The 26478-nt window shown below is 38.7% G+C and overlaps 2 protein-coding genes and 1 long non-coding RNA gene across 6 annotated transcripts in view; 2 read left to right on the top strand and 1 right to left on the bottom strand.

The window, feature by feature from the left end:
* Nucleotides 1–2417, top strand: part of slc33a1 (solute carrier family 33 member 1) — a 39619-nt gene extending 37202 nt beyond the window's left edge. For both annotated transcript variants that reach the window (XM_041211550.1, XM_041211540.1), the window contains 2 exons: nt 143–358; nt 499–2417. In XM_041211550.1, coding sequence (XP_041067484.1) covers nt 143–358; nt 499–666 — 384 coding nt within the window. In that variant the 3' untranslated portion in view covers nt 667–2417. The remainder of the gene's footprint in view (nt 1–142; nt 359–498) is intronic.
* The window catches only part of LOC121290736, a 38270-nt gene extending 31067 nt beyond the window's left edge, over nt 1–7203 (bottom strand). Inside the window, exon 1 of the long non-coding RNA XR_005945872.1 lies at nt 7153–7203. This is a non-coding gene — a long non-coding RNA (uncharacterized LOC121290736). The remainder of the gene's footprint in view (nt 1–7152) is intronic.
* A 2-nt stretch (nt 7204–7205) lies between these two features.
* c18h3orf33 (c18h3orf33 homolog (H. sapiens)) lies at nt 7206–26141 on the top strand. 3 transcript variants are annotated; one of them, XM_041211563.1, is made up of 5 exons: nt 7206–7410; nt 7664–7723; nt 9946–10099; nt 15470–15630; nt 23691–26141. In XM_041211563.1, exons 1-5 carry the CDS (start codon nt 7327–7329, stop codon nt 23961–23963), a joined length of 732 nt encoding a protein of 243 aa, XP_041067497.1. In that variant the 5' UTR covers nt 7206–7326; the 3' UTR covers nt 23964–26141. The 3 variants fall into 3 exon arrangements, with proteins under 3 accessions (XP_041067497.1, XP_041067504.1, XP_041067512.1); XM_041211570.1 differs by having other exon boundaries at nt 7215–7404; XM_041211578.1 differs by having other exon boundaries at nt 7295–7528.
* Nucleotides 26142–26478: the final 337 nt, after the last annotated feature.

The following is a 26478-nucleotide window of genomic DNA, read 5'->3' as shown; positions in this document are numbered from 1 at the left end:
AGTTAAAAATAAATAATAGCTTTTTGCTGATCATTCTTATGTGAAGTTCATTATAGCTTTTTAAAAGGGAAATTTACTTGGAATTACATTGCACTGTTTGCCTAATGTGTTACTGAGATTTTTAAATATTCTCTTTCTTTAGGTGACTGTCTATAGCATGTATGTTGCAGTCATGGCATTTAATGCTAAAATTAGTGACCCTTCGATTGGAGGAACGTACATGACTCTACTGAATACTATTTCTAATCTTGCTGGAAACTGGCCAGCTACATTAGCTCTTTGGTTGGTGGACCCACTTACAGTCAAGAAGTGCATAGGTGCACCTGAACAAAGCTGTAGATCTGCAATTGATTCTGAAGTGAGTTTTCATTTTTTAAAACCAGAAATGCTTGATCTATAGTATGTATTTGTTTTTCCAATGTGATCAACTTTACAACAAACCAGTTTTCTGCTGATAAAATTGAAACATTCATTCTCCAACTTTTTTGCCCCACACAGCTTTGTGCAAAATCTGGTGGCTCCTGTTCAACCATAACTGATGGCTATTATGTGGAATCTGTATCTTGCATTTTTATTGGGCTTGCATGGTGGCTGCGCTATGGAAACAAATTCAGAAAACTGCAGGATGAGCACCCATCCACGTGGCAGTGCAAGAGGAATAATTGAGGTCTTGATAAATGAACATTTGGAGTTTAATTAAATTGAGATCTCTTGACCAGTTTTGAAGGAATAATACAAAATAAGGGATTTTATTCAGTTTTGTAAATGTTATTTTGACAATGGTTGTTATAAGTGGTAATTATATGTATTGTACTAATTTTGATCAGGCTTTTTGTTTGCTTTGGCTAGAGTAAAAACTACCTATGCAATAGCACTCACTACATAGGTAGAGATCAACTTGCATTGTTTCAGGTGCCATATAAACAGATCACTATATATTTTCTTACTTTTCTGAGATGCAGATAACTCCTACCTATTTTTCATTTTGTTTAAGCAACCGGCAGATCATTTGTAACAGCTATAAGTTATATAGTTTCTTGGAAATTATAGCTCTTTAACAACACTTTTTACTGAATAATTTAATCTACAGTTTTGCACTGTATTTTAAATGGCTTTTGCTTTTTGCATATTAGAGCTACAGATCCTTGTCTGTGGTGCTCTATGATTCTCTGCAAAACATTTGACCCTTTTTTTTTAAAAAGAGTTGTTTGATATTAAATTTCTGCCCTGGAAGTTACAGGAGAGGGAATTAGGCCATCTTAAAACATAACTGACATAATGTTGTGCAGTGTTTTTGAGTTACCAGTAGATGGTATTTTATCATACCTACCCAAAAAGATCTTAACCATTGTTTTGCTGAATATCAGTGTTTCACAAGTGTCTCACTTAATCTATTGTGTAATCAAAGGGCAACACTCCTTATTAATGCAGTACATCCTTAAGACCAAAATGATGAATGGGATAGGCTAAAAAAGCAATTGTGCATACAACCTAAATGGTGAAGATGAAATATCCTCAGTGCTTCATTTTTGTAATGCCTGAGCCAATTGTTTAATAGTACAGGCAATCAAATGCAGTCAATAATTATATACTTCTGTTGTACCAAGAGTCAAACTTTGATGCCCTGATTGTAGCATATATGTATTCTTAAATTCTCTCTCTTCCTATTTGGAAAAAGTCAATTCAGTAAGTAAAGGTAATGCCTCGGCTATTTCAACGAACAAATTTTCTTTGGGTTTCCAAAAACAATTTGAATTCTATTACGTACAAAGTTGCATCAAATTACACTTGCATAAAATCAGAAGAACTGTACTTGATTGAGCAAGCAGTCAAATTAATGTTTGCAATCTGTACAATGAGGGTTCCATTTAAAGTAATATAACCTGTCTGTAATCATTCTTTTAATGCTGTTAAAGAATTACATGTTAAAGTATTAAAATGAAGGCTATGTTGCAACTGGGAGATGTCAGTATTGATTCAATTATATCAGGAGAGACATCATCTAGTTGTAATCGATTTAAGTCAAAAAGTGATGGGTTCAAGCTCCTGTCTAGGACTTGAGTACATAACCTAGCCTGAAATTTTAGTGCAGCAGTGGAGATGCCATATTTTGAAAAATGCTAAACAGAGAACCCCATCTCCTGTTCAGGTGGCAATGGAAAAAGCTATGGCATGATCTGAAGAAGAGCGGAGTTTTCCAGTATTCCAATCAAAACTACCAAGAACAGATGAGCTGGTTGAACTTATGAGCTGTTTATCGGATATTGGATTAGCTGCTACATTTGGCTACAGAAGGATAGAAAAAATAATTTATTGACTGAACTACTTTGTGACATTCTGATGTGATGAGGCATTATATAAATGCAGATTATTTTTGGAAACTGATTGCAAGCATAAAGGCACAAATATTTTGATCATCAAAGTTGCTTGTGAACTTTATTTAATATTGACCAATTCTTAAATGTACTTTTTTTTTGCACAATTTGTTGCTTTTTACGTTATGATTTTTCAGTATATTTAGATTTGTTCATTCCTAAATCATAAACAAAATTTAAAATTTTCTTAATTAATTATTTATTTGTCCAATTTAAGTGTGTTGTGTCCTAATTAATGTGCACAGTTCATATTTCTCAATTCTTGTATAGGTTATATATTCCCATTTAAATTCCTCAGCAAACATTTCCTATTGGAATTCTAAAATTGAATGATCAACACTTACCTGTAACATTTTCCTGTCGCAATATCTGGCATTCTAATGGGAATTTCCGTATTCAATGACATTAATGTATAACTATTAGCTAACATGGCTCTAGGTGGTGTACTATCCTTTTTTTAAAGTCACTTACAATGTTTATGAAAAATACCCTGCATTTATGTTGCTGAAATTTCTAACATTCAAAATCATATTTTAAACACTTCTTACATAGTTCGCAATGATTGCATTGTCTTTTGTGTCTTTTAATGTCTTCACTGTTGTTCCATGAAGGCCTCAACCTCTCCCAGAGCTCTTGGTGTGGACAATATTTTTTGCCCAGAGCTAATTGTACATTGAGTTGTAAGCTTAATGTACCTAATTGCCTTGGAAACATTGTTATAATATTTAATCTTCTGAATGGCTGAATTTTTTTTTGTTTTTGGTTTTTGCCAAAACAGTTTTGAAAATTAGAGAAAAAGGGAGGACAAATTTTAAAAGCTTTTTCAGGTTAAGTTTTATTTTCCTTTTAAATAGGCTCATTGTGTTGACAGAATTTGTTGATGTTGACAGAATATATGTTTTGAATTAATGTCTGATACAAAGATGGATTGACATTTGGAAAGTAATCATAAAAACAAACTTAAATGTTAAAAGATCTCTTGAAAATCACAAGCCAATTCTACCAGACGTGAGATTTGCCCAAACCAGTGTTTGCAGGCCTATACTTTTCCTTTCCCATTCATTGCAGACAGATACCAGGAAAACACTGAGGAAAATCCCACACCCCTTATGCCAACTGCCAGGTTTCTGCCTCCACCACAATGATATCAGATGAAAAGAGCCTCCCCACCCCCGGCCATCTTGCTGACAAACCCCACAACTCCATTGCAGTTCTGTCAAATTCAGGACCCTAGTTTGCCAAGCTGTCAGCCGATTTCTTTGCTACTCAAGCATCAAGATTCCCCTCAGATGCAGCAAAGGGTTTTCTACACTACATTTTCTGTCCCCATCTAGCTCTGAGTACAATTCAGATTTTCCCTCTTAACTCCACCAATGGCGTGCTCCTGTTTTGATTGCCTCCCAGCTCTGCCTACTTTAAGACAAAGCATGTCACAACATATTAGTCTTATGAAGAGTATATTATTTTTTGATCGGAAATAAATAATTCACAGATCTAATTTGAAATAGATTATTTTACCTATGTCTATACTGCATTTTCCTAAGTTAATTTCTCAGTATTTTGAGATGTTTAAAACACATTTTAATGTGTTACAGTTTCATGAGCTAATGTAACAGCTGTTAAAAGAAATATTTATTTAGTGGGAACATGGAATTTTAGTGTTTGAAATATTTATTTTGTCTGTATTTCTAACCCTCTTTCTGTGCAGTTACTGGCAAGGGAATGTATTTTAAAATTTCACTTTATTCATGAGTGGCCGGAAGAATATTGAAAGGGTGCTTTTGCATGCATCGACAAATTTACACTTTTGTGTCATGTGTCATAGGAATTGATCAAAAGCCTCAGTGGGACACTGCACATATGCAGCAGCCAAGGTATATTCAGCTTCTCCATGCATTTAATATTTGATATATTCAGTTATTCATTCACTGGTACCTGCCAATAAACCTTATCAGTTTACAGTTGCCCACTGTTCCATCATTTCTTTCATTTACTCGAGGCTGCTTCTATATTAAATTATTGATTGGCTGGTCTTCATTTATGAATACACTGCAGGTATGCGGCTGTATAAATGTATTCGTTTACTAGTTACTGTGCTGAATTACAGGTGGAATTAACTTACTAATTAACTGGTGCCTGCTGCTATATTCATTTATTCAGTAGTGTGCATGCTAGTCTATTAATTCACTACCTATCACATAATTTATTAATTCTACTACTGCTCTATGAATGTCTTCATTCACTCATGCCCATTTCTCCATTAATTTATTGTCACTGGTGCCTGCTGTTTGTTTCTTACTAATTTGCTGGTGCCTGTTCGATTAATTGTAGTGTTCAGCCGTGGCTCAGTTGGTAGCACTCACCTCTTGAGTCAGAAGGTTTGGGGTTCAAGTCCCACTCCAGGACTTGAGCACAAAAATCAAAGCTGACAATCCAGTACTGAGGGAGTTCTGAACTGTTGGAGGCGCCATCTTTTGGATGAGACATTAAACCATGGTTCTATCTGCCCTCTCAGATGGATGAAAAAGATTCCATGACACCATTTTGAAGAGGAGCAGAGGGGTACCCTGTATCCTGGCTAATATTTATTCCTCAATCAACATCACGAAAGCAGATTATCTGGTCATTATCACACTGCTGTTTGTGGAAGCATGCTGTTTGCAAATTGCTGCCATGTTCCTACGTTAAAAGTACTTTTGAAATTAGGTCATTGTTCATTGGCTGTAAAGTGCTTTTAAATGTCTGGTAATTATGAAAGGTGTTAAATGCAACTTTTAGTACCTGCAAATGTGTTATTTTATTGAATCAGTGATGGTCAGTATGTCATTAATTTATTAACTCAACTCTGCTTTCGCCCCTCCCTAATTTATTACTTCACCTCTGCTTTCGCCCCTCCCTATCTCTATAATCTCCTCAATCCTCCCCACAATCCTCCAAAATGATTCTGCTGCTCCACTTCTGGCCTCTTGATCATCCTTGATTTTAACTGTTCCACCATTGCTAGCCATACCTTAAGCTGCGTAGGCCTGAAGTCTGGAATTCCCTCTCTAAATCTCTCCACATCTCTTTCCTTCTTCAAGATACTCCTTAAAACCTACCCCTTTTACCAAGGTTTTGGTCATCTTCCCTAATTTTGCTTTGCATGGCTCGGTGCCCCATTTTCCATTATCAAGTCAAGATATGAACTACATGTCTTTCTATTCATAAAGTGCTTAGTCAGAAAGCAGCATTACGAAGGGCTAGATTTCACTGTAGCAAGGCATCTTGTGTGCCTTGCTGGTTAAGACTTGTTCGGGAACATTTAGGTTTTTAAACTTTTGTTCCTGGAAGTACAAGTTGATAACAACACAGCAAGGGCAATGGCACCCTCTATCTTGGTGAACAACTGGATGGTCACTTTAACCAATGAGATTTAATGATTGAAAAATAAACACAGGAAATACTGAGTAGAGTGACTTAGAATGGGTGAGTTCAATGTTAAATCAAGTATAGAAAGAAATAGGAAAGGAAAGATCAGATTAACAGAAAAAAAAGGAAAAATTAAAAGCAATATAGCAATTTAACTCAATGCACTTTAGCAAGTTAGTGAGCTCCACCATGGGGAAGATATGAGGGACAGGTGCATAGCAACGTCCTCACCTCCAAGTTACCACGCTGATTTGGCCTCTCACTTTAGGATGGATAGAATACAAAAAAGATTTATGAGAATGGTTCCTGGGATGAGAAACTTCAGTTATGTGGATAGGTTGGTGTGATGACTGCTACTTTAAGATCAGTCCAGTTGAGTAGGGGTCATGTGATTCATTCAACTAATATGTTGCTAGTGTGGGGGAATAAATTCTAGGGAGGGGTTCCCTAGGCAAAAAATGGCTGTATATAAGCACCAGAAGCTCTTGTGTAAGGTTCATTTTGTTTGACAAAGAAGCCTCTCAGTGTGTTTCTACAGTTGGTAAAGCTGTAACTGTTCTCCTTAGGGAAGGTTGAGAGGAGGTTTGGCAGTTGTGCTCACAACAATGAGGGGTCCAGACAGAGTAGATAGGGAGAAACTGTTCCCATTGGCAGAAAGATCAAGAACCAGAGGACCCTGATTTAAAGTGTTTAGCAAAAGAACCAGAGCCAACATGAGGAAAAACTTTATTCTGCAATGAGTACAGGGGTTGTTAGGATCTGGCATGCACTGCCTGAGTGTAGTCAATGCAGATTCAATCATGGCTTTCAAAAGGGAATTGAATAATTATCTGAAGAGAAAAGATTTTCAGGGCTATGGGGGACTAGCTGAATTTTAGCAGACGGCCAGCACTGACATGATGAGCCGAATGGCCTCTTGCGCTGTAACCAAAGCGCTGGAAATACTCAGCCGGTCTGGCAGCATTTGTGGGGAAAGAAACAGATCCAATGTTTTGAGTCGAATAAGACTTCTTCAGAACTGAAGGAGGATAGAAATGTGATGGGTTATATGCTTCAGGGTGGGGGTGCAGGGAGGAAGAACAAAAAGGGAAGGTCTGGGATGGGGAAGAGGTGGGGGGGAGATTGGTTTTGTTCCATGATATCTTCGTAATTCATTCTATTTGTTCCTGACTTGGGCATATATCATCGTTCCTTCATTCTACCTGGGTCAAAAATGATGAAACTCCCTACCTAAAAGTATTGTGGAGTTACCTTCACTACAGGAGGTTCAAGAAGAAAGATTAAACACCAGGTAATAAATGCCAATTATGCCCATACTCAGAGAATGAATAAAACGTAAATCTCCCATTGGTATAACCCTTCTACTTACTTCCTTGTTTGTGTTTTCAGAGTAATCCCTCCTGTGGGGCGTCAAGTACGTAAACAGTGTGTGCGCAAGAAGAGCTGTGCCGTGAACAGCAGGGCGGGAATGCTTTAACTGACGCACCAATGATCCGGGCCGCGCGCGGATTCGGTTATTTATGAATCACTTGTTGCGTTGGCGATGCCTGAGCAGGATCAGAACGTGCTGGGAGGGTACCTCAGCCGGCTGGGGGAGTTTGCGGATGAACATATTCACGTGGTGCGGGTATGGGGGTCGTTCCGGTGCTCTCACTCAGGCAGCTAGAGTCACTTTTCGGTCAGGAGTCTTCACTGCTCGAATATTTTAGCTACCAGAAAAATGGCTGAACGGTCAGCCTTTGTGGGTAATGTGCAATTTGGGCTTTGAAGGCTAGGCGCGGTTAAAGGATTGTGAACACGGGAGGATCGACAGCATCTCATCGCTCGATTTGTTTTATAAACATGGGAGAGTTTATGTGTCTCACCGCTCTTTTTTGCAGAACCTCGGTACGGGCCTGGCAGTGGTCGGAGTTGTGATGTTTGCCAGAAGCGTCAGACTAGTAAGTGACGCTGGAGTTTCTCTCTCAACTTCGCTCCTGCACCAGAAAACCAGGCACATAAAGTGACCTTTTTGTTTACAGAGTTAGCTATTCGGGGTTAAGACTTTTCTTTAGTGAGTTTGAATCTGCAAAGATAAATTTCTCTATCTATAATTAATGGTACAACTACAAAGGATTTTTTAAAAATCGTAAATTCTGGAAGTCGAATACCAGACAAAACGTTGGTATTTGTCAAGAGAAAAGATGCTAATGTTTCAAGTCTTGACTTCAATAAAACTAGAAGTCAAATAATACATAGAGAACTGATCAAACTTTAATTAAACAAACTCCAAGGCTAAATCACCATTCATGACTTACAAAACTTTATATACTGTGTCTCAGTCTCCAAGCCTCAACAAGTACTTGCATTTGTCTTTACTGTCTTTAATACGATAAAATGTCTCAATGTGCTTCACAGGGATGTTAACAAGCAAAATTTGGCATTGGGCCATGTAAGGAGACATTATTACCGATTGGCCAGGGTGGTTGGTTTTAAGGAGTGTCTTAAAGCAGAAAGAAGCAGAAATGTTTTGGGAGGGAATTCCAAGAGCTTATGATCCAGGCAGATAAAAGCACAGCTGCCAATGATGAAGCAATTAAAGTCAGGGATGTGCAAGAAACCAGAATTGAAGGAGCACAGAGATCTTGGAGGGTTTTAGGACTGGAGGAGGTTACAGACATTGGAAGAGGCAAAGCCATGGATGGATTTGAAAGGAATAATGAGAATTTTATAATTGAGGTATTCTTGGCTGGGAGCCAGTGTTGGTCAATGAGCCCAGGGTTGAAAGGTGAATGGGGCTTGAAGCAAGTCAAGACACAGGCAATGCAGAGTTTCGGTTGCCCTTCAGTTTATAGAGGATAGAACCTGGGAGACCAGCCAGGAGTTTCCAATTGACATCTTTTATGTTGGGTGAGGGCAGGGTCATGAGTTTCTGATTGGCATCTTTTACGTTGGGTGAGGACAGGATCATGATCTTCTGCAACTGAATAAACTGGTGTTCCTAAATAATTGACACTCCAGTGAGGTTCTGGAGGATGACTAGGAACAAAGAGCCAATGCCCTCAGGGGAAGAAAGTAAAAGCAATGTTTATGAACCCTTTTTCATTATATAAAATAAATTTCAGGAACCATTATCCATTGAGCAATATCATTGCCAGAAATTGGAAAATCTCATTAAAGCAGAGAGGGATTGTTGTATGATTTGTACTGGAACCAAAATGAATATTCTTAATTGACCTTATCAAAAACAAAACCAGGGCTCTTATCTATAGTCTAAACTCCAAAATGTAAACCAATTCTATCTTGTAGCCTTTCAATATGAGGGCCTGCACTCTTGCAGACTAATATATTGAGCTTTGCATTATGTTCCTGCTCTTCTGAAAGAGCAATTCTTTTGAGCAGCACCGCAGAAATTTGCTGTTAATAGAGCAAAAAATGCTGTCAGCATGTCCAAATGTCATACTCCAGTTAATATACTTTATTGTTGATGGGAAATACTTAGATCATGCCAGCTGCTTTGTGAAACTGATCACATTCTAATTAACAAAGACCAAATAATTATAATGTTTACTTACAGCATTTAAGTGACATGCCTGCTTGAATGCAGCTCTAATTCATTTTGCCTTAAATTGTATAGAAATTTTGCCATAAACAAGATATTGATTGAATTTATGGGAGGAAAATTATAGGTGAACCACTACTAAGCAATTAAAAAATAAAATGAGCACGCAGCTATCGTAGTCAATGCATCACTCTGCTCTAGCTGTAAAACAGTCTTGAAGTTTTGACATTTTTTGATCTGCAGCCTAACTAATGAACACATTTCATCTCCACAGTTTCCTCATCAAAGAGTTGAATTGAGTGACCTCAGGATCCATTTACTTAATGCAGTTAGACTTTTATGACCTTAAAATGGTGCACGCTTAAACCTTTGCAGCAGAATAGTACACTCCATTGTATGATGTAATGTTTCTGCTATGAAAATGTTTGATTTTCCATAAACAAAGTAATGTGAGATCTAATAAATTTTCAAAATTACCTATTATGGTTTTGCAATTGATTTCATTATAGATACAAAATAAAATTATGATTTTAAGATTCCAACAGAATGTCTATTTGAGTTGGAAATAATAGTTGGACCAGTAATGAAAATTCTTGTGACCATTTTTCTTCATCTTTGCAGTTTACTAAATTTACTAGTGCTGCAGAGATACCTGATAAATTTATTGAAAAAAGTGTTAAACTTCGAGGGAGAGTACATCATATAATGAAAAATGGACTAGAACTAGAACATATTCCCATTACCCTTCCTGTTATTTCATCACTACAAAGAAGATGTAAGTAACTGCTTGGTAACATAAGATAATATATATGTGAACTACAGAATTAACTCAGTGATTGAAACTAAAGACTGCTTGTGATGCCACTTTCTGCATGTGACTGATAACTGCCAATCTTGAAATCACATGAATGTAGTGTAAAATGCATCAAATGACGATATTAGATTAATTTGATATGGTGTCATTTATTAAAATTCACAGAACTCCATGTGGATTTTACTAGAAATGTGCAATCACTGTGATTAAACTTAGCTTGTGAGCTATTTGAATTTTAATGAAGTAGTAATTTTTATAACCCAAATGTAGACATTATTGAGCCAAATATTTGACATTACTAATATTTGGCTCTCTTAGCCAAGTTTTGATTGGTTTTGTCCACTAAGCATAAACTTTAAAAAAATGGTATGGCAGGATCAGTGCTGGGGCCTCACCTATTTACAATCTATACCAATGACTTGGATGAAGAGGATCAAATATATGGTAGCTAAATTTGCCAATGACACCAAGGTGGGTAGGAAAGTAAGTTGTCTAGAGGAGGTAAAGAGCTTACAAAAGGGACTTAGGTTAAGTAAGTTGGCAAAAAATTGGCAGAGTCTAATGCGAGAGAATGCAAACTTGTCTGCTTTGGCAGGAAGGATAGAGAAGCAGTATATTAGTTAAATGGAGAGACACTGCAGAATTCCATGGTACAGAGGGATCTGGGTGTGCTGGTACATGAATCACAAAAAGTTAGTATTGGGTACAGCAAGTGATTAAGAAGGCAAATGGAATGTTGGCAATTGTTGGTGCAAGGGGAATCTACTTTAAAATATGGCTATGTGCTCTAGCACTGCAAGGCCTCAGTGAGACTGCTTACTTAAAGGATATAACTGCATTAGAAGCAGTTCAGAGAAGATTCACTTTACTGAGCCCTGGGATGAAGGGCTTAGCTTATGAGGAAGGAATGAGCAGGCTGGGCTATATCCATGAGAGTTCAGAAAATGAGAGGTAATCCTGTGGAAACACAATATCCTGAGGGGACTTGACAGGGTGGATGCTGAGAGAATGTTTCCCCTTGTGGGTGAGTCTAGAACTAGTGGGGACAGTTTAAAAATAAGGGGTCTCCCTTTGAAGACTGAGATTAGAAGAACTATTTTCTTTTGCAGAGTTGTTAGTCTGTGGAATTCTCTTCCCAAGGAGCAGTCAAGGCTGAGTTCGATAGATTTTTTTGATCAATAAGGGAGCCAAGGGTCAAGGGGAGCAGACGGGAAAGTGTCGTTGAGGCTGCAATCAGATCTTACTGAATGGTGGAGCAGGCTCAAGGGGCTGAATATCCTTCTCCCCTTAATTCTTGTGTTCCTTGCATTGTAAACCACAGAACTTTTATAATTTTAGGAGGTAGATTTTCAAATTGAGTTCTGGAGACAATAGGAGCTCTCAGATTTCAGGATGGAATCATGCGCTGTGCACATATTCTTTGAGATCTTTTCTTTATTTGACACCCAAATTCATCATTCACATATTTCAAAGTTTTAATATTAAAATTTAACCTTATGGCCCATAATGGTTCAGAAGAGAAAGATTTGTTATGTTGAATTTGCAACCAAAACAAAGAGGCTTACTGTGGTAGTATGCAACAATTGTTGTCTGATATAATATTGTTACATGCTCTGAGTAGCTGATTGCACAAGTCTTGCCTTTTGTGTATTTAAAAAAAAATCCACAGCCAATTTACTAGTTTTTTTTTTAGAAACTTGTGTGTAATGAGTAAATCCTGCGTGTTTCAAGTTGACATTGTCAATTCTTTTTGTGTAATTCTACTTCTTTTGTGCCTGGGTATTACATTCAATATACAATAAATAGTAAATAGGTACACTTGCTGTATATAGTCAGGCTTTCCAATGTTAGGCTGTGACTTCTCTAAGTTGGCTCCAAGATCTGTTCCTCTTGACATTCAGGGATTGCCAACGTTCAACCCTGAACCAACACAAAAACAAATTAACTGGTTATTTATCTAATTTGCTGTTTTTTTTCTAAGCTTTCTGCATGAAAATTGGCTGGTTGTTTGCCTGCATGACGCATGTGACTGGGCTTCATGGGACTAATTCACTGATGCAAAGCACTTTTGAGATATCCTGGGGATATGAGAGACTTTATTCTTTCACAGGATGTGGGCATCGCTGGTCAAGCCAACATTTGTTGCCCATCCCTAATTGCCCTTGATAAGGTGGTGGCGAGTTGTCTTCTTAAACCACTGCAGTTCATGTGGCTAATGTATCCCCACAGTACTATTAGTAAGGCAATTCCAGGATTTTGTCCCAGCAACAGTAAATATTTCCAAATCAGGGTGGTATGTGGCTTGGATAGGAACTTGCAAAAGGTGGTGTTTCCATGCATCTGCTGCCCTTGTCTTTCTAGATGGTGAGGTCATGGGTTTGGAAGGTGCTGTTGAAGGAGCCTTGGTGAGTAGCTGTAGTGCATCTTGTAAATGGTACACTGCTGCCACAGTGCGCTGGAGGTGGATGGAGTGAATGTTGAAGTTGGTGAATGTTGAAGTTGGTGAATGTTGAAGTTGGTGAATGTTGAAGTTGGTGAATGTTGAAGTTGGTGAATGTTGAAGTTGGTGAATGTTGAAGTTGGTGAATGTTGAAGTTGGTGAATGTTGAAGTTGGTGAATGTTGAAGTTGGTGAATGTTGAAGTTGGTGAATGTTGAAGTTGGTGAATGTTGAAGTTGGTGAATGTTGAAGTTGGTGAATGTTGAAGTTGGTGAATGTTGAAGTTGGTGAATGTTGAAGTTGGTGAATGTTGAAGTTGGTGAATGTTGAAGTTGGTGAATGTTGAAGTTGGTGAATGTTGAAGTTGGTGAATGTTGAAGTTGGTGAATGTTGAAGTTGGTGAATGTTGAAGTTGGTGAATGTTGAAGTTGGTGAATGTTGAAGTTGGTGAATGTTGAAGTTGGTGAATGTTGAAGTTGGTGAATGTTGAAGTTGGTGAATGTTGAAGTTGGTGAATGTTGAAGTTGGTGAATGTTGAAGTTGGTGAATGTTGAAGTTGGTGAATGTTGAAGTTGGTGAATGTTGAAGTTGGTGAATGTTGAAGTTGGTGAATGTTGAAGTTGGTGAATGTTGAAGTTGGTGAATGTTGAAGTTGGTGAATGTTGAAGTTGGTGAATGTTGAAGTTGGTGAATGTTGAAGTTGGTGAATGTTGAAGTTGGTGAATGTTGAAGTTGGTGAATGTTGAAGTTGGTGAATGTTGAAGTTGGTGAATGTTGAAGTTGGTGAATGTTGAAGTTGGTGAATGTTGAAGTTGGTGAATGTTGAAGTTGGTGAATGTTGAAGTTGGTGAATGTTGAAGTTGGTGAATGTTGAAGTTGGTGAATGTTGAAGTTGGTGAATGTTGAAGTTGGTGAATGTTGAAGTTGGTGAATGTTGAAGTTGGTGAATGTTGAAGTTGGTGAATGTTGAAGTTGGTGAATGTTGAAGTTGGTGAATGTTGAAGTTGGTGAATGTTGAAGTTGGTGAATGTTGAAGTTGGTGAATGTTGAAGTTGGTGAATGTTGAAGTTGGTGAATGTTGAAGTTGGTGAATGTTGAAGTTGGTGAATGTTGAAGTTGGTGAATGTTGAAGTTGGTGAATGTTGAAGTTGGTGAATGTTGAAGTTGGTGAATGTTGAAGTTGGTGAATGTTGAAGTTGGTGAATGTTGAAGTTGGTGAATGTTGAAGTTGGTGAATGTTGAAGTTGGTGAATGTTGAAGTTGGTGAATGTTGAAGTTGGTGAATGTTGAAGTTGGTGAATGTTGAAGTTGGTGAATGTTGAAGTTGGTGAATGTTGAAGTTGGTGAATGTTGAAGTTGGTGAATGTTGAAGTTGGTGAATGTTGAAGTTGGTGAATGTTGAAGTTGGTGAATGTTGAAGTTGGTGAATGTTGAAGTTGGTGAATGTTGAAGTTGGTGAATGTTGAAGTTGGTGAATGTTGAAGTTGGTGAATGTTGAAGTTGGTGAATGTTGAAGTTGGTGAATGTTGAAGTTGGTGAATGTTGAAGTTGGTGAATGTTGAAGTTGGTGAATGTTGAAGTTGGTGAATGTTGAAGTTGGTGAATGTTGAAGTTGGTGAATGTTGAAGTTGGTGAATGTTGAAGTTGGTGAATGTTGAAGTTGGTGAATGGGGTACCAATCAGATGGGCTGCTTTGTCCTGAATGGTTTCGAGCTTCTTGAGTATTGCTGGAGTTGCATCCATCCAGGCAATTGAAGAGTAGACTGGGCATTTAATAAATTTATCTCCACAAGCGGTCATCTTGCTATATTTTTCTTCTGTTTCTGATGTCAATCATACTGATCTGCTTTGATGGATTGAATGTCAATTTAACGCAACTATGTTATGGATATAGTGGTACATAAGAATAGGAATAGGCCATTCAACTGCTTGAGCCTGCATTGTATTAGATCCTACCTGATCTGTACATCATTTCCATTTTCTTGCACGTGTGGCATGTTACAATTTTTTTTTCTGGGGCATTGTTTGATAGATCCAGAAAATGGATCTGGAAAATTCAGATATAGTTTATAATCCTAATTCAGCTAATTATGCTTTATGCTATTCTCTTTGACCATATCTGGTCCTGGTCGAACAAATAGCTTTATACTTTATGCTGATGTAGTTTTGTCACAGCATTTCTGATATGAACACTCACGTCCCAGAGCCTTGAGAGTTGGCTTGCAGCTTTCACAGCAAGGTAGTAGTTTTTTTTAAAAAAACAGGATATCCTATCATTACCCTGATCCAGGATATGTACTGTTCAGAGATCAACTAGTACCCGTTTTTGCTATAGATGCTTAAGTCCTGGTTGGATAAATGGAATTATACATTCTTTGCCTTGGCTGTTTTTATTGTCTTGCACTTGTACAGGGACATGGTGCTGGAGTAGTATTTCACAATTGCCTGAATATTTGATGATATGAAAATATAAATAGCACCACAGCTCAGATTCAGTCAACCTCCAGCTGATGGGCTAGATGCTTAGTTGAAAAGGATCAAGCTGATCTCCTGGGGCTATCTCTTCAGGTCAACTTTCAGCATTCTTCCTGTAAATTTTCCACTCAAAAAGTATGACAAAAAGGCTTACCCTATGGTATCAGAAAAGGCAATTGGGTCCTTTAGCCTTGGATTCCCCATTAAACATAGAATACTCTATCCTTAATTCTTGGACTCAAATAATCATCTGTGGAAATCCTCCTTAAAGGTGTACAAAATGAAGGTTACGTTCCCCTTTAAAAGATTTTGGGTTAAGTTACTCCAGTTGGGTAAGCTATTTTACCTGTTGTGTGTGAAATGCATTTTATTTCAAATTTACCATGATTAATAAAGAAACACTCCTGTTTTCCTCAGGGCAATCAAATGGTCATCTGATGGTCAGGCTGGCTGGCTTGCAAATAACTGATGAGGGCAGAGCCTGGTTAAGAGAACAAATAAAACCACCTCATGTTGTTTGGTTTCAACCTCTGAGGAGGGAGAATTCTTTTATTGATTGCATTGTAAGATTAAACAAGGTAAGTCCATGTCTCAGATAACCAAGTTTAATTTGTATCGAATCATGGTATTGTTACAATGTGCTTCAGAAGACTGGAGCAAACAAACTGTAATTACAGCTCAAATTTTGAGAATGGTGCAAGAAAATGATACTATGCTGCCTGGTATCTGGTGACGACGTTTTTTAATGTTAAGAAAGGGCTAGTGAGGTATGTGGAACATTCCTTGTTCCAGTCCTACTCCGGCCCCCTTCCACAACTCTTTCTCCGGTACATCGATGATTTCTTCGGTGCTGCTTCATGCTCTCGTTGGGACTTGGAAAAATTTATTAATTTTGCTTCCAATCTCCACTCCTCCATCATTTTCACATGGTCCATCTCTGACACTTCCCTTCCCGTCCTTGAGTTCTCTGTCTCAATCTCTGGTGATAGACTGTCCACCAATATCCATTACAAACCTACTGACTCCCACAGCTGCCTCGACTACAGCTCCTCACACCCCGCTTCCTGTAAGGACTCCATCCCATTCTCTCAGTTCCTTTGTCTCCGTCGCATCTGTTCTGATGATGCTACCTTCAAAAACAGTTCCTCTGACATGCCCTCCTTCTTCCTTAACTGAGGTTTTCCACCCGTGGTCGTTGACAGGCCCCTCAACCGTGTCCGGCCCATCTCCCGCGCATCCGCCCTCACGCCTTCTCCTCCCTCCCAGAAACATGATAGGGTCCCCCTTGTCCTCACTTATCACCCCACCAGCTTCCGCATTCAAAGGATCCCCACCAGCCTCCGCCATTTCTGCCAACTCCAGCATGATGCCACCACCAAACACATATTCCCTCCCCCCCCCCCCCTCCCTGCGGCATTCCGTAGGGATCGTTCCCTCCGGGACACCCTGGTCCACTCCTCCATCACTCCCTACTCTTCAACCCCCACCTATGGCACCTCCCCATGCCCACGCAAAAGATGCAACACCTGCCCCTTCACTTCCTCTCTCCTCACCGTCCAAGGGCCCAAACACTCCATTCAAGTGAAGAAGCGTTTCACTTGCATTTCCCCCAACTTAGTCTACTGCATTCGTTGCTCCCAACGCGGTCTCCTCTACATTGGAGAGACCAAACGTAAACCGGGTGACCGCTTTGCAGAACACTCTTGCCCACATTATTTTTAAATCTTTTATGCTCTGCTAGCCCTTCCACCCCACCCCCACTAGAGCTGTACCTTGAGTGCCCTACCATCCATTCTTAATTAGCACATTCGTTTAGATAATATCACCACCGTCAATGCCTCTGTGTTCTTTTGTCTGTGACATCTTTTGATTATCTGCTCATATCACTGCTTGCTTGTCCCTACAACCACAACACCACCACCACCACCACCACCCCCCCCCCACCATCCCCACCTTAAACCAGCTTATATTTCACCCCTCTCCTTAGGTTCACTCAGTTCTGTTGAAGGGTCATGAGGACTCGAAACGTCAACTCTTTTCTTCTCTGCCGATGCTGCCAGACCTGCTGAGTTTTTCCAGGTAATTCTGTTTTTGTTTTAGTGAGGTAATCTGTTCTTCTGTAATATTAGAAACCTAAAGCTGCTTAGAGGGCTGTTTATGCACTTTTTCAAAGGCTGAAATTGATGTTAAATGGCCTTGCATCAGCTGCAATTGTACTTCAACTGCAGTCCACTATAGTTAATTTAAAGGAGTTCTTGGCACAAAAAATTCAATTGTCTAGTAATTCAAATTAACCAACAAATTAATATGACCATATAAAGAAAATATACTTTAAAAATTTCAAACTATCCAGTGACTTTAAAAGTAAACCAACACAGTTGACGTAGTTGAGGCAGAGTTGCTTGTAATATGTGGCAGGATTGTTTTGCTATTAACATTAATTATGCATGTTCCATCTCAAAATCTGTATCCTAACAGGACCAATAAAGATAAATTCTAAGTATTTAAATTACTGAAGGTGTACACAAATCCTGATAATGTACAAAGTAAAATAATACAGGTACTGGAAATCTGAAATATAATCAGCCAATCAGGCAAAATCTGTGGAGAGAGAAACTTTTAAACTTTCAGGTCTGTGACCCTTCATCAGAACTAGAAAATCTTTTGAATGTAACAGATTTTAAAGAAAATGCAGGGAAAGGGGGAGGGAAGGAAAGAACAAAAAGGAAGGTTTATGACACAATTGAAAGCAGGAATGATGTAAATAGCATAAAGGATAATGGGGAAATGCCAGAGCTTCTGGTAATGTAACAAGTAAAGAAACAAAAGATGTGTCTAGAGGACCTGTAAATGTCAACAGTAGAATCATTACCAGCATCTCCTGTCTTTTTAAAAAAAAAAATGGGCAGTGGTTATTTTGTGAAATTGTCCAACTCCATGTTGAGTCTGGAATGTTAGAGTGCCTAATTGAACAACACTGTTCCTCGAGCTTCCATGAGCATGGAGAGGTTAAAGTGGGATGAAAAATTGAAATGGCAAATGACTGGAAGCTCAGGGTCATGCTTGCAGATTTAATAGAACTGTTCAGCAAAGTGATCACCCCAATTTGAGTTTGATCTCTCAATGTGGAGGAGATTGCATTGTGTGCAGCAAAATATTCCTTTTGCCATTTAACCTCCTGTGTCCTCCATTAGACTTTCCCTTTTATTCTTGCCTCCTCCCCCTTCTCCATACCTGTATTTGTTAAAACCTGTTACACCTATAACATTTTTCAGTTCTGACAAATGGTCAGACCTGAAACGTTAACTGTTTTTCTCTCCATTAATGCTGCCCGACCTGAGTATTTCTAGTGTTTTGATTTTGGTACCAGTCTCTGATTCATTTCTCTCTGACTCCTTTCCAGTTAATATAATGTTTCTTAAATCTAGTTTCTTGGAGATTTTCCTTTTATAGCAATTTTTCATTCCGACAGACTTCTAGACTTAAGTGAATCTTTATTTTAATCCTCCTGTAATTTCTTTTTAAAAAGCTTCTTTTGCAGTCATGATTGAACTCTGCTAATAAATTTACTTCTCTGGCAGGAGCCCTTCTGGATATGTCCCATTGCCATGCATTCAGAAATTAACCTGATATATCTAAGATGTCAGCAAGGAACCCCTGGGACGCCCTACTGGATTCCTCACTAGGTTTCAATTTAACTCTCCACACATTTCACCTTAACTCCCCTTACATCTACCCTCTGCTTCCTTCCCTTTAAATTAGTTACTAATCAATATCTCTTTTTTCCCTTGATATGCACTGTTCTTTGTAAAAAAAAAACCTCATGCAATAGACCTTCGGATGTCAAGGTGTGATATACTATATGGTCTCTGCCAAATTTAACTGTAGGCATTCATTTTGGAGAGGCTGTGATTGGACAATGGAGGATAATATGATAGTGTAAGGTTGTTTACTTTGGTAGTAAGCATAGAAACACAGAATTTTTTTTAAAAGTTGAAACTTGTATATGTTGATGCTCAGAGGGATTTGTGTGTACTTGTACGAGAGACACAAAGTTAGCATGCAGGTAGAGCAGGCAATTAAGGCAAATGGCCTGTTGGCCTTTATTGCAAGAGAATTGGAGTACAGGAATAAAGAAGTCTTGCTATACTTGAACAGGGCTTTGGCGAGTATTCCACGCCTGGCATACTCAGCACTGTTTTGGCCTCCAAATTTAAGGAAGGGTATACATGCACTGGGGGCATTACAGCAAAAGTTCACTAGATTGGTCCCTGGAATGAGAGGGTTGCCCTATAATGAGAGGCTGAGTAGATTGGATCTAAATTCTCTGGAGTTTAGAAGAATGAGGGGGTGATCTTATTAAAACATACATGATTCTGAAGGAATCATTGCCAATACTCCGTGGAAGGGTCATGAGGACTCAAAACGTCAACCTTTTTCTTCTCCGCCGATGCTGCCAGACCTGAGTTTTTCCAGGTAATTCTGTTTTTGTTTATGATTCTGAAGGAGCTTGACAGAGTATACACTGAGAGGTTATTTCCCCTGGTTGGGGAATCTAGATCATAAGGGCACGGTCTCAAAATGAGGGGCTAACTATTTAAGGCCGAGACTTCTGCACTCCCAAGGGTTGTGAATCTTTGAAGTTCTCTATCCCGGAGGGCTGTGGATGTTTCATTTTTGAGTGCATTTAAGATTGAGACACGGATTTTCGGTATCTCAGGAAATCGGGATAGTGGGTGGGAAATGGAGTTGCCATGATCATACTGAATTGTGGAGCAGGCTTGATGTTGTACTCTTATTTCTTATGTTTTTGTTATCTTCCTTTCTTAGTTTATTTCACACATGCTCTTCCATTTACTTCTGTTTATTGGAAAATTAAAGGCTTCAATTGTTGTGATTAGGCTAATGGGCCCATAGTTATCCCTAAATATGGCAACTATATTTTGTTTTCAATGTATTGGAAGCACCCTGATGTTTATTGATTCTCTCAATGCGACTATTGCTTCATAAATCTTCTGTCTTGTCTCTGCAAGTACCTTTCAGAAAACCAAGGAATTTATTAGGCTTTGAGCTTATTTAGAAATTGTGCTTCAATAATATCAGTCCTAAAGGCAAACACTTTTGATGCTCATGAAGAACAGGTAGTATTGAGATTAATTAGCTAAAGGGAAGGAAGCAGATGATAGCTATGAGGGGACTTGAGTCAAAATTGTTTTCCTGACATGTCAAATTAGGCTGTAGCTGTGTACCATATTGACACATTGAGCCTTTTGAAGTTGAACATTTCCAATTTATGTTGGGCTGGTTAAAGATTCTCCCCTCTGTCTGTTTTCCCGCCTCCACCATACAATTGGTGCTATTTTTGCTCAACTTTCTAATTTTGTAGTTCCCTTATTATCAGCAGCCTGTCTGCATCAGATCCCAAATGTTAACCTAACTTTTTGTATACACCTGGATTTTCATACCACAGCTTTTGCTGCAATACTGGCTATGAGTTTAATCTTCTGCGCATTGGTGCAACCTAGGAGATCTTCATTGTGGGCTTTTCCTTTGGATGGTGATTTGCTATCTGTAAGTGACCAGATTGTCCACACACTTGGGATCTGCCTAACCTTCCCCAGCACATTCTCAGGGTCTTGGGAGCCTTATCAACCAGATATTTCATGCTTCCTTGACCCTCTTAGCTGCTCATTTACACTTCCTTTGGACCCATCTTTTGTTTCTTCGCTTGTCTTGAATCAAAATCCGTTTTGGTCATTTAATCACTCTTATTCTGCATCCTATCACAGACCTTCTCCTTTGTTTTTCATTCTCCATCTCTATACCCTGGCTATGTATTTGCTTAAAATCGTTTAACCTTTAATTTTGTGTTGGGAAATATTAGATAATATCCACTGAAATGATCACTGTGGATGTCGCCTGACTTGCTAAGTGTTTTCCAGCATTTTGTCTTTTTATTTGTGACTTTCCAGCATTTGTTCTTCTGTACTGGTGAACCCGCTTTGCTTTCTTTGAATTGTTTAAGTGCTCTGTTTTCCAAAGCCTTTCACTCATCCTGTCTAAAACTGTGCCCAGCACCTATTTTTATGAGAAAAGGCAACATTTGGGCCACCTATCATTAACCTCTCCTAGTAGCTCTTCCAAATGGCTGGCAGTGGCTATAAGCCAATAAAATTGTGGAAAGATCTCCTACCAGTACGTGGCTGGCAGTGAGGTAAGTAGCCCTGAGTCTACCTATCTTTCAGTAGCACGTTTCCAGGCATTTTAATTGTTATTGCAAATGAATGTCACCGTAGCTTTGTTAAAGATAAAAACATGTTTGACTAACTGAATTGAATTGTTTTATGAAGTAACAGAGGGGGTTTGATTGATGATTTTATGAACTTTCAAAGGGTGTTTACTAAACTACCACATAACTGACCTGTGAACAAAATAAAGCCCATGGGGTTAAAGGGACAGGGGTAGTGTAAGTACAAAATTGGCTAAGGAATAGAAAGCAAAGAGTAGTGGTGAATGGTTCTTTTTCAGACTGGAGGGAAGTGCACATTGGTATTCCCCAGGGGTCAGTGTTAGAACCACTGCTTGTTTTGAGATATGTTACTGACCTGGACTTGGGCATATACAGGGCATACTTTCAAAGTTTGCAGAATATACAAAACTCAGAAATGTAACAAACTTCAGGAGGCCGTAGACTGGTGAAATGGACATTCACACTGAAGATGAATTTTAATGTAGAGAGATGTGAAGTAATTCATTTTGGCAGGGAAGAATGAGGAGCAACGACATGAACTAAATAGTATAATTTTAAAGGGGTTACAGGATTAGAAGGACCTGGGAGCATATGTACACAAATCTTAGAAGGTGACCGGGCAATTCAAAAAGGTTGTCAAAAAGGCATATGGGAACTTTGGTGTTTTTAATAGAAGCATGGAGTACAAAAACAAGAAGTTATGTTAAACCCTTTTATAAAACACGAGTTATGCCTTTGGGAAATTATTGTATTTAATTCTGGGAATCGTATTTTAGAAAGGATGGTAATTAGCCAGAGTCCACGAGAGGCCATAGGGGTCCCCCTCTGTTAGAAACAAGTGGTGATATCGCTTGAGGGGTACCATATGTAACATGGGGCAAGGCAAGGAGGCAGCCCTCCATGATCTACCGCAGCCAGTATAGGGATTGAACCCAAACCATTGGAGTCATTCTGCACCATGCTCTAGCCATCCAGCCAAGTGAGCAAACTGACCCTCACTTCAGGAAGGATATTGAAGCCTTAAGAGGTACAGAAGAGCTTTACTAAAATGGCACTAAGATTGAGGGACTTCAGTTGTGTAGAGAGGTGGGAGAAGCTGGTGTTGTTCATTGAGCAGAAAAGGTTAAGAGGAGATTTACTAGAGGTGTGCAAAATCACGAACCATTTTGACAGAGTAAATAAGGAGAAACCGTTTCTGGTGGCAGGATGGTCAGTAACTGGAGGACACAGATTTATGGTTTTTGACAAGAGTCAGAATTGACAAAGGAAACATTTTTTTTACACAGTGAGTTGTGATCTTGAGTGCACTGTCTGATAGATTGGTGGGTGCAGATTTGAAAGTAAGTTTCCAAAGGGAGTTGAATAAATGCTTGAATGGAAAATTTTGCAGGGCTATGGAGAAAGGGGAGGGCAATGGGATTAATTGGGTAACACTTCCAAAGAGCTGGCACAGCCAAAATGGGCTAAATTGCCGTCTATGCGGTCCAATTTTGAGTTCACATTTTTTTTGCTTTGCATTATTTTTGTGACAGGAGACAATTTTATACTCTCCAAAATATTGAGTATGGCATTGTTGCTCTCTTTGAATCTTCTATACTGACTCCTGTCTCTATCAACATCATCTCCTATTTGTCATAAATTCTTGCATCAGTGTTGATCAAACTCCCAATTAGAATCTCTCTCTGCTTTTCTTGCCAGTATCCTTCAGCAGTATGTATTTATTTTCAATATTCTGGGCTACAGACTTGAGCTGTATCTTGCACACTTCATGATTACTCGCTCATTAACCACTGTCCAATCTTCTGCTAGGATCACTTCTCATTTCTACCGCAGTCTCAGGCTGTCAGTTTCTTTGGCATTCTCTAGCTTTGACCTTGTGGAGAAATATTACATGTATTGACCCTTAAAAGACGATTATTTGAAGTGATTTTGCAGTTTAGCTCAATTGTCCCTTCTTAGCTTGTTTAATGATAATACCCCTGGTGGCTTTTACGATATTTTTTGTTATGATATCATAGCCCGTAAACTGAGAATTTGAAAAAAAAACTTTGTTCAACCAAGAACGCACACTTTTCTATTGCAACCTCAGCATGAGTCAGCTAAGTCAGCTGAATAGTTCTTAATGTTTATGCACAGATATATGCTAGTTCTAACATTTATGGGCCTCTTTTTTCAGAAAAGCCTTTTATATTGCTTATCATTTGTTTGTCATCTGCTGTTTGCCCAGTTCAACTGAAAATTTGCTTTTATGTTTCCTGTTAGTTGTATCGAAGTAATAAGTGATCCACCGTTGGCAAGGCTAGATGAAATTATTGGCATTGTAACATGCCACTTCAAAATGTATAACCACTAGTTAAAATGGATTTTCATTGCATTTTTTTCCCTTAGGGTGGTTTTTACTCGGTCTCTCTAAATGAAGAGATTTTGAGGAAAGGCCTTGGGCGAACTGTTAACATTGAGGGCCTAAATTCTAATCCTAAACTGTACTGGAGATTGCAGACAAAGTTGCTTAGAGCAGAGCTAAAAGCCATGAAAAAAGGTAAAGGCATCTGGAAAAGACCTACTTTATTAGAAAAAATTTCGAATAATGCACAGCAGTATAAGATTTTGCATAACATGCTTAATCTTTTCTCATGGGTCAAATCTCTCAGAAAAAAATAAGCTAATCAATTGTAGATACAGTTTGTATAGTAAATCTAACTGCTTTCTAAGTAGTTTGTCATGTTTAAGTATGTAATTATAAAGTGCAAAATGTGTTATCCTTGTTTAAAAAAGAGAGACCCATTTCTTACTATGCAAAATGTTGCATCTCGCTAGCCCATTCAGAAATGGAATTATTTCAAACCACTGACTGGTATGATACACTAAGGAATGCAGTTTGTTGTTGAAATTACACTCTGCTTCAATTGAGAGTGTTTTGAAATGAAAGACACTTGGATTGCGAACCTGTTACGTGACCAGAACTGAATGTTGGTGTGCGGGACAAGGATTTTATAAACAAATAATAGAAGTTGTCTGTCGTCACTAAAATCTGTCTCAGTACACTTTCCTTTCCTGCTCTTGAACGGACTTAGTTCTTAGAATTTTGACAGCACCTCACAATTCCACAATCTCCGCCTATTACAAGAAAAGGGCAGCAGGTGCATGGGGAAATTTAAAAAATGAAGGAAAAGGGTGCTGGAATAAAAACAAAGTCCAAAAGTATGCACTATTACTGCTGCATTCTGAAACCATTTGAAGAATGTGCCGTCAGGTAAACAAATTTACTATATAATGAAACTTGTAAATTAAGGATACCTAAAGGACATTAGGTGTCCTTTATTTGCTGGTGTGTTTGGTTTTGAAATTGTCATTGGAGATGAGCTAAATATTTTGGAATTGGCTGAATCTCCTGCAGCATTGCTTTTTTTCACCCGCAATTGGGATTGTGCCCAATTATGGAACTTTGCCTACAGGATGTGACTTCAGTTCATTTTATGTTTGTTGGATTTCTTAGTTCATTGCCATCCCAAAATCCTTTCCCATTGGGAGAGGGGTGTCCTGATTCTGGGATCTACTATGTTGGCAGCATACCCAGAACAAGGTGACAGCTGAAGAACTGAAGTGCCTGGCAAGTTGCAACAAAATTAGTGGGGAGAATTAATGTCTTGAAGACCCTTGAATGAGACCACTTCTTTCTGCGCTGTTAATGTTTGAAGTGTTGGGAAGTGAGTAGGTGGTGTTAATAGCTCCTCAGTAGCTGATGTACTGGTGGAGTAAGATCCAACTCTGGTTGGAGGCAATCCTGGAAGTTTGATCACATGTCCTGGGCCATGTGGAGTTGAGTCATATGACACCAGATTAAATTACACAAGATCATATGACTTCTACAAATGTTTGATTTACTGCATGTAGATTGGGGCCCCTGAGTATCTTTATTGGTTGATTCACACAGCAACAGCTGTTCCAAGAATGAGAAGATAACCCAAGAGCAGGAAAAGAGAGAAAATTGAGAATGGAGGAAAAAGGGAAGCCATTCTCTCCAACTCCTTTCCACCCCCTTCTCCTAACATCCATCTTGCCCCCCTCTGCCTTATGATTTCAGGGCCTCCAATTTCTGGCTTTTGTGTAAAGGAGTCACTTAACTCAGTATTTGTAGAACAGAAAAACCATTCTATACTTGTGATAAAGCTGTGCAAATATTCAATCCCAGAGATAGTGGTTTCTCTGTCACTATACATGCAAGGTAAAGAGATCTCCATTGCACAAACACTTTTTTCTAACCTTGTGTTGCCTTGCACTTAACCTGCGTGTCCGGAGTCTTGGTGCATTGAAGGCTGTCTGTAGTTTGTATCTGTGGTTTTGAGTGGCACTGTGTATCTGTTATAATGTAAGTTATTTGGGACCGTCAGTTATTGCCCATGTATTTGGAGTAACCGTTTGTACAGGTATCACTGTAATATATTATGGTATTGAGTACTTAATTCAAAAGCATGAATACAACACAAGCTATCAAACATAATAACTGTCTAGTTCAAAAGGTATGCAACGAGAACAGTGTTACCGTATGAATTTCAACTAACAGTGTAGCTCCAATATTGCAACATGTACAGAACAAATAAAAGAAATGGACCCTTAGTGTTTCTAACTAGAGCTGGAAACTTGAGTTAAATTATTCCAACATGAACATTCTTTGGGCTGGCTTATCTTACATTGCAGGCTTTAAAATTAATATTGTAAGATACAACATTATATTTAATGTGTATTAAGTTTTGTCATTGTTATATAATCGTACATAAATGTCTGTGTGCACAGTAAAAATTTGTCTGTATTTTAAAATCAATAAATCGGTTGGTTGTATGTTGTGGAGATTTATTCTTTTGTATCATGTTACAAATGGCATAACAACATATAAAAAACCAAGAATGAGAGAATCTTTGTAACTCATGGAAGCTCATTCATCTTGTTCACTCCTCTACATTCTTATCCATACCTGCGCTTGTTAGTGGAAGGAATTGAAGTATCTTTATCGAGCATGGAGCACAGCCTCATGAATTGAAGAAGGACACCATCTGGCCCTCCAGACTAAAGTTTCCTGCTTTTCCTTTATCATAATCGTTTGTTCCTGTCCTGTCAGGTTCCAGTGCACTTTCCTATTCCTGAGTATTGGAATCCCTCAAGTGAAGGTAACTGAGCA

Source organism: Carcharodon carcharias, chromosome 2, assembly GCF_017639515.1.
Source record: "Carcharodon carcharias isolate sCarCar2 chromosome 2, sCarCar2.pri, whole genome shotgun sequence".
NCBI classification, from domain to species: domain Eukaryota; kingdom Metazoa; phylum Chordata; class Chondrichthyes; order Lamniformes; family Lamnidae; genus Carcharodon; species Carcharodon carcharias.
This window is presented reverse-complemented; position numbering and strand designations above follow the sequence as displayed.

What these genes read in the sequence shown, in the direction of transcription:
- c18h3orf33 (XM_041211563.1), top strand. Translation starts at nt 7,327, where the DNA reads ATGCCTGAGCAGGATCAGAACGTGCTGGGAGGGTACCTCAGCCGGCTG. An exon ending in AACATATTCACGTGGTGCGG is followed by an intron (nt 7,411 to 7,663) that starts GTATGGGGGTCG and finishes TCTTTTTTGCAG; the next exon opens with AACCTCGGTACGGGCCTGGC. An exon ending in GCATTGTAAGATTAAACAAG is followed by an intron (nt 15,631 to 23,690) that starts GTAAGTCCATGT and finishes TTTTTCCCTTAG; the next exon opens with GGTGGTTTTTACTCGGTCTC.